General features: G+C 43.6%; 1 protein-coding gene and 1 pseudogene across 1 annotated transcript in view; one reads left to right on the top strand and one right to left on the bottom strand.

Moving 5' to 3' along the window:
- The window catches only part of LOC105896051, a 13,746-nt pseudogene extending 11,702 nt beyond the window's left edge, over positions 1–2,044 (bottom strand).
- A 1,408-nt stretch (positions 2,045–3,452) lies between these two features.
- Positions 3,453–7,500, top strand: part of LOC105894073 (guanylate-binding protein 1-like) — a 19,499-nt gene continuing 15,451 nt past the window's right edge. Inside the window, exons 1-4 of the mRNA XM_031579519.2 lie at positions 3,453–3,562; positions 6,400–6,591; positions 7,002–7,079; positions 7,219–7,268. Coding sequence (XP_031435379.1) covers positions 6,402–6,591; positions 7,002–7,079; positions 7,219–7,268 — 318 coding nt within the window. The 5' untranslated portion in view covers positions 3,453–3,562; positions 6,400–6,401. The remainder of the gene's footprint in view (positions 3,563–6,399; positions 6,592–7,001; positions 7,080–7,218; positions 7,269–7,500) is intronic.

Below are 7,500 nucleotides of genomic sequence, written 5' to 3'. Positions count from 1 at the left end.
AGGGTTTAAGACATTTCGAACTAGCCTTGCTCTCTTAATAGGAAGGAAGGAAGAAAGGAAGGAAGGGAGCATTTTAAGCCTATTCGAACAGAGCGTAAGTATCATGCACGGAGTCGTCATAGTTGATGGCCGTCGTTGTCGGGGCTCCTGTTTAGGGTGGGCAGGCGCTGTCAGTAGCTATGGCCTATATGAGCTGAAGCAGGAGTTGGAGGTGAATATTATGTTGTTGAAATCGTAGCTATCCAATGTTATTAGGCTAAATCATGTTGTTAGTACTAATTATGTCGTCAGTTTAATGATAAACTGGAAGTTGCATTTAAACGCTAAAGGCAATTCCTCAAGTTGAGTACACAAGTGTGTGTCTCGTTTATTTTTACATACCAAAACGAATGAATGACAAGATGGCGCTGCCCTGTAACCAAACAAGTATGGGGCTCGACGTCATCAACAACAACAGAATATTTAAAGGGACCGCGATCCCGGAACAGTCATACTTATGTATATAAAATATTACATAAATAACTGCATGAAACAACAGTGTGTAGAACCACACTAAGAACAAGGGTGAATTATGAAGTCACATTCACTACAAAACATTCAATTTCACCGCGGACAGATTGCTATTAAAGTTGCTATTCCCTACACCACTAGATTACTCCATTGAAGGCGCATAGAGATGGTTGTCATGGAGACGCCTGTACAGACGGACGGGAACAGCCGGTAGCCTATAATAACTCCTGTTGAACGCGGACATAACTCCTGTTGAACTTTAGAGAAACACCGACGCCTACGGAATGCATCACCCCAAAGTCCTTTCGTGCACATCACGTAGACAGAAGTACTTTAGTCTATAAAGAATGTCCACATTGTACTCCCGTCAATGTTCCTTGAGCACAATGCGTTTGTGTTTTTCGTGGACAAAAGGCATTATGGCGTTTCATGGTTTCGTAATGAATTAATGCGTTTGGTGGTACATAATGCGTTTTGTCTACAAAACATTATAAAACATATAGGCCTACATATATTATAAAGGGATTTAAAAAAGGACAACAGAATTGTTTTCTCCTTTGTCAAGCTTGTAGTCGTAATATCTAGGTAGATCCCTAATTTCCCTTCAAAAAGCTAAATTAATAGGTGGACGTTGGCCTATTTAGTTAATGTCATGGCAACCTACCTTTGGTAAAGAAGTTGGAAACGGACTCGACTAGTGTGAAGTCTTCGGAGAGTGTTGAGATCAGTGTGCAGTGCGAAGCCTTCAGAAATAATAACACATGAAAATGAAACCAACTCCGCCGGCTGACACATTCTCTTGTTGCGTGTGCAAGTTTCTTGTAAACCACAACCCCGTTTCTTGTAAACCATGTGTTAATAAACAAAGGGGTGCTATACAATCTTAAACGGCGGCATTATTTTGCTACAACTTTGTTACCCCATGACCATACTAAACCAAGACTACCTACAGTTTGGTTAGGTTAACTCACCCGGTGTTTTAAGCGTCATATAGCTCAGGCAACAAGCCGCAAATAAAACGCAGCAGAGCAATCAATCAGTGCGAATCTCCGTCCCTGTTTAGGTTCTCTTAAGCGGAGGAAGACTCGGGACAACTGGTTCGCAATGTGAAGAGATACACGGTGGGCCGAAGGCTTCTATCTGCTTTACCTTTTTAAATGATCTATCCTCTGCGATATAAACTACATACTTTACCTTTTTAAATGATCTATCCTCTCCGATATAAACTACATACTTTACCTTTTTAAATGATCTATCCTCTGCGATATAAACTAAATACTTGTTTTTCCAACACGTGTCCGTTTGTTGGCAGTCTCAAGTTGATCATATTTTGATTGTTAATTGAATAATTGACAATGATTGTGCTCCCAATTATTGCTGATGCATTTCAGGTGTGTGTGTCATGTGACTGTCTATAAAAGCTGATGCACCTGCACAAAATAAAACTGATTGTGTTTTCTCAGAACTTGCATCCAGTCTCTGTATGTTATTTGTCCTCCCAAGGTTTATATATATTGAGTCTGTATATCTAGCAGTCAAGCTCTGTTTAACATTGATGAAAACTAAACTTGCGTTTCATAAACTGATTAGGCAAACGGTAGCGAGTGGCCAAACCATTCCAAAACGCGTTCTAGCGTCACCTGACGTGAAGGTTGCTAATAATATTCATGAACCTGAGAAGCTGCGGGTACTGCTGTCATGTAAGGTGTTACATTTTCAGATTCATATTCAGATTCATATTCTATTTTTAATAGTAACTTTACTTCCATCTAATGCTGTCAGTATTGGCAACCTACTAAACACACAAACACACACCACAAAGCCACAGAGGTAAAGGGGTGTGTGTGTGTCACGATCTGAGCCGGATCCATGTTTTCTATGTCGTGCCCCATGTCGTGTGTGTGCGCTCTCTCTCCCCCCCTCTCTCTCCCTGTCTCCCTCTCTCTCTCCCCCCTCTCTCTCTCTCTCTCTCTCCCTCTCCCCGCTTCAGGTTTGCCATGCTTAACTCACTGACTCTTCCAGGTGCCTGGTCTAACACTCCTGTTGCTAATGAAGCCTTGTTTCTTCCCTGTGCCTGGTCACACACCTGTGTCTAATTGGACCTCATCAGTGCCTGTGTTAAACCGTGCTCTGAAGAACATTCAGTGCTGGATTATCTCTTCGCTTGCCTGGACACCTCTCTTGCCACGTTTTCCTATTGCATTCCTCCTGCCTGTCTGTTTTGCCTGGATTCCTTTGGATTTTGGATTTAACCCTTTGTGGGTTTTCTTGGACTGCTTTGGACTGTGCATCTAGCCCTGGCCTTTGAGTTTTTATGTTTCTGTCTTATGCTGCCTGCCATGCCTCATTGAGATCCCCATGTTTTGTATCTTCTGAGCTTTGCTGTTTTTTCTGTTGAATCTCCTGCCTCTGTTTTTTTTTTTTAAAGACATTCATGCTGCTGAAAGGTTTATTAAAATACTCCTTTTGAAGATACTTGTTGCCTTTGTCTGCTTTTGGTTCCAAATCTGTTTTACTCAGCCGCCGTGTGTGTGTGTGTGTGTGTCCTTAGCTCTGTGGCTCTGGGAACTGAACAGAGCCGCCTCCAAGCAGTTTGAGCTCACTAGCAAAATGGAGGAGGGACCTGGGTCCTCACACTGGTCATTGGTCCAAATCTTCAGCTAAATCCATAATCGGAATTCTTATGTGTGTGTCCTAAATTGATGGGCGTCCACAGGACATACAGACCCTAACCCCAATCCTAGATTTACAACAGTGTTTAAAGGTTGCTTGGAACACAGGGCATCTTGACTCACCTTTGAGCTCGGGCAAACGTGTTTATCAGGAGACTGCCACTGCACACCTCTTTATCAAACACACACACACACACACCCCACCCCACCCTTCATCAGCCAATAGAGTAAATCGCCCCGTCATCTTCTACGCCCCCGGCCCGTAATAGCGCGAGCATCGGTCTCTTTCTTTCGGTTTCACACCGGCAGCAGCTTCCCGACAGAAGCGGGAATAATTCGGTTACCGACGCTTGTGACGCTCCTCTCCGTGATCACGAAAGGTAAAACTTCTCACTCTTGAATCAGTCGGCGCCGAAAAAGAATCTTTGCATGGAGGCTATGTAGACTAAAAGTTTTTACTTTATTTAGGCGTATAATCATTCCTTCTTCACTTTAAGTTATGTAGATCCCACCATGCAGAGTTAAGACCATATGCAATCACACTTTCGCTTTCACTGCCAGCACGAACTGATAAGGCCTAAAAACAGGCCTATAGAACAAAATTGAATTATTTCTCAGTTCTGTCGCCAAATGTGAAACATCGTAAGGTATGACGAATACTTCACACTTACAGAAAGGATGCAGCGTCGTTCTGCATTCTCCCGGTCTTCGTTCTGGTTGCAGTGATTTATAGAGTTCAGACTTCCTCAGAAACTATTTCAAACTCTTATCTGGTTTATTTCCAGAGCCCCTGTGTTTTTTTTTCCTCCTTCGGCGCGCAGAGCGGAGTCTTTCAATTTGATGGCATTGTTTATTCATTTCACGCTCAGCTTTTGCAATGTTGCCCTGTTGTCTATGATCAGGAATGTCATGTGCTTCCGGTTGAGTCCTTGTTATCGCGTGATTTTAGTGTCAAAACTCACACACGTGAGGAAGCGTCTATTCGAGCAACTTTCAGGTTTTCGCGAGCGTGAATTTCGTCTGCGCACTCAATTTTAGCAGCTGCGAGAGGAAATTCAACAACTGCGAGCGCAGAGACTGACATACGCTCTCGCGAAAACTTGATCTGCTCGCTCGAGTTATGACTTTTGACACTGTGGGCGTGAGTTTTCAAGAAGGGCTAACTGTAAGAAGGATGAACAAATTCAATAAAGTCAAAACTCACGCCCACACAGTGAAAACCTGAAAGTTGCTCGAATAGACGCTTCCTCACGTGTGTGAGTTTTGACACTAAAATCACGCCATAACAAGGACTCACCCACGGGTTTCTTCTGCGCGCTTCTAAAAACTGCTGCTCACAGCTTTCTGCGCGTTTTCTAGGACTGATAGAGACTATCAAAATTCACCAACCAATAGGCTACAATGGCAGATATGATGTTGACCAATGAAATAATCACGGCCTCCTTGGGTGCGTTCGCGTTACTTCGTACAGCGTCCCTCTCAGGGCTGAAACACACCAAACGCGTTTTTAAATCCGCAGACGCTTCAAAAATGCCTTGGCAAAGTGCGGCGGGCAAAACATTCGCAGGATCACCAGGCTGTTTTGGCGGCGCCTAGGAAGCGGAGCTGCGTGCGCAACCTGCCTGGGCCGAGTGTGACATTGATGAGCGGTGCGCCTCCGCGCCTTGCACTGGAAAGTTGAGAATAGTTCAACTTTTAAGCGCATCTAAAAAACGCTAGAAAGACGCAACGCGTGCGGAGAAAAGGCGCACACGCAAGGCGCGTCGTACCATAGGAAACAATGCATTTGCTAGCGTCCCGTTTTTAAAAACGCGTTTGGTGTGTTTCGGCCCAAACTGTGTTTAAATCAACCTTCCGCTGGAAACGTTGTGCCCTCGGTGAATATTAAAACAACGTTGACATTTCAGTGGTATCTCAACCGATTTTAAACCACAGCAAATTATTGTTAATATTATGAAAATCATATCCTGCTTCATCCACACCCAGGATAATTGTTATTTAAAACATAATACAATATGTTATATATACAGTAGCCTATTTTATATAGAGACTATGTTCGCCAATTTTCCATTATACATTAGCCTACATAAATTATAATGAACAACTTTACTTTATCAGTTTGAAAAAGGAGTTTATGCGTTAATTCACTCTTATTTCACAAATTCACTCGTGTGCTTCAGTCTGGCATGTCTCATCTCCAAAATGATGATTGTGTATGTTTTAGATTGTGTATATCTACACAAAATTGTAAAAATGAGCATCTAACAGTGATCATCATAGACATATCATGTATGTTTATAGCCTATGTATATTCTAGCCTTACTATCGAGATTCTAAGTCAAATGGAGACCAAACTTTTTTGGTACTTCACGTAGATCATAAACCCTTGAATATAAAAACGACTCATTGAAATCGATTGACCTATGTCTATGCCTGCCATCGTTCCAATTCGCAGAGTGAAAGGTATAGCAACCAACGGGCATCTAAGACAGAAAAGCAAGTTACATGTTTATCACGAAGCTTACGCTGCCATCTGTTCCCCCAAAACAATGTGACCGATGAACGATTTATAAACTTGACTTCGAGATATTGTGCTATGAACTTTAAACTCTAAAAAGTAATTGTAGCGCAGAAGGCAATTTGCAGAACGCCACACTGAGCACCTACACACACACACACACACACACACTGAGCACACACACACACACACACACCACACTGAGCACCTACCTGTTCATGTTTAAGGTTTAATGTTAAGGTTTACGTATAATTAACAAAGTAATATCATGGACACGAGGACATAGACAAGTGTTAGACACTTGGTTGCCATCTGAAATGACTCTTTTGGGCACTGTAGCATTGATTTGTTCAGATTTGTTACATTGGTTACATTAGCGAGTTAACATGACGCTAACACATGGTAGTGGTTACATTAGCGAGCTAACATGACGCTAACACATGGTAGGGGTTACATTAGCAAGCTAACATGACGCTAACACATGGTAGGGGTTACATTAGCGAGCTAACATGACGCTAACACACTGTAGGGGTTACATTAGCGAGCTAACATGAGGCTAACACACTGTAGGGGTTATATTAGCGAGCTAACATGAGGCTAACCCATTGTAGACTAACCATAGCATCTTTATAGTTTCAACATTATGACAGTAAAATGTGTGTGTGTGTGTGTGTGCATGTGTGTGTGTCTGTGTGTCAGAGATGTCTCCAGTGTCCATGCAGGCCCCTGTGTGTCTGATTGATAATGGGACAGACGGGCGCATGAGTGTCCAGCAGGGGGCACTACAGATCCTGGAGCAGATCCAGGAGCCGGTGGTGGTGGTGGCTGTGGTGGGGCTCTACCGCACGGGGAAGTCCTACCTCATGAACCGGCTGGCCGGGAAACAAAAAGGTCAGATCACAGGGGGGAAAGGCAGCAGACAAACCAGTGTGTGTGATTGGTGGAGATATGATAGGTGGGTAAACAAGTGTGTGTGATTGGTGGAGACATGATCAGCAGGAAAACCAGTGTGTGTGATTGGTGGAGATATGATCAGCAGGTAAACCAGTGTGTGTGATTGGTGGAGATATGATCAGCAGGTAAACCAGTGTGTGTGATTGGTGGAGATATGATCAGCAGGTAAACCAGTGTGTGTGATTGGTGGAGATATGATCAGCAGGTAAACCAGTGTGTGTGATTGGTGGAGGCATGATCAGCAGGTAAACCAGTGTGTGTGATTGGTGGAGACATGTTGAGGGGTGTGTCATGAAGCACAGGTTTGCAGCACAGTGATGCTCATTCTTGACCTCTTGACCTCTCAGGGTTTGCCCTGGGCGGCACCATTGAGTCCAAAACCAAAGGAATCTGGATGTGGTGTGTACCTCACCCCTCTAAAAAAGGTGTGTATGTTTACACACACACACACACACACACACACCCACAACAACAACATAAACACACAGGCACACATACACAAACACATACACAACAACAACATATTTATACACACGTTAAAGTGATGTTGTTTTTTTCACACAGGACACACTCTGGTGCTGTTGGACACAGAAGGACTGGGAGACGTTGAGAAGGTGTGTGTGTGTCTGTGTCTGAGTGTGTGTGTGTGTCTGAGTGTGTGTGTGTGTGTGTGTGTCTGGGTGTCTGTGTCTGAGTGTGTGTGTGTGTGTGTGTGTGTGTCTGAGTGTGTGTGTCTGTGTGTGTGTGTGTGTGTGTCTGAGTGTGTGTGTCTGAGTGTGTGTGTGTGTCTGTGTCTGAGTGTGTGTGTGTGTGTGTCTGTGTCTGAGTGTGTGTGTGAGTGCGTGT

This window comes from Clupea harengus, chromosome 2 (genome assembly GCF_900700415.2).
Source record: "Clupea harengus chromosome 2, Ch_v2.0.2, whole genome shotgun sequence".
Classification (NCBI taxonomy): Eukaryota; Metazoa; Chordata; class Actinopteri; order Clupeiformes; family Clupeidae; genus Clupea; species Clupea harengus.
Note: the sequence above shows the minus strand (reverse complement) of the source record. Positions and strands in the feature narration are given on the sequence as shown.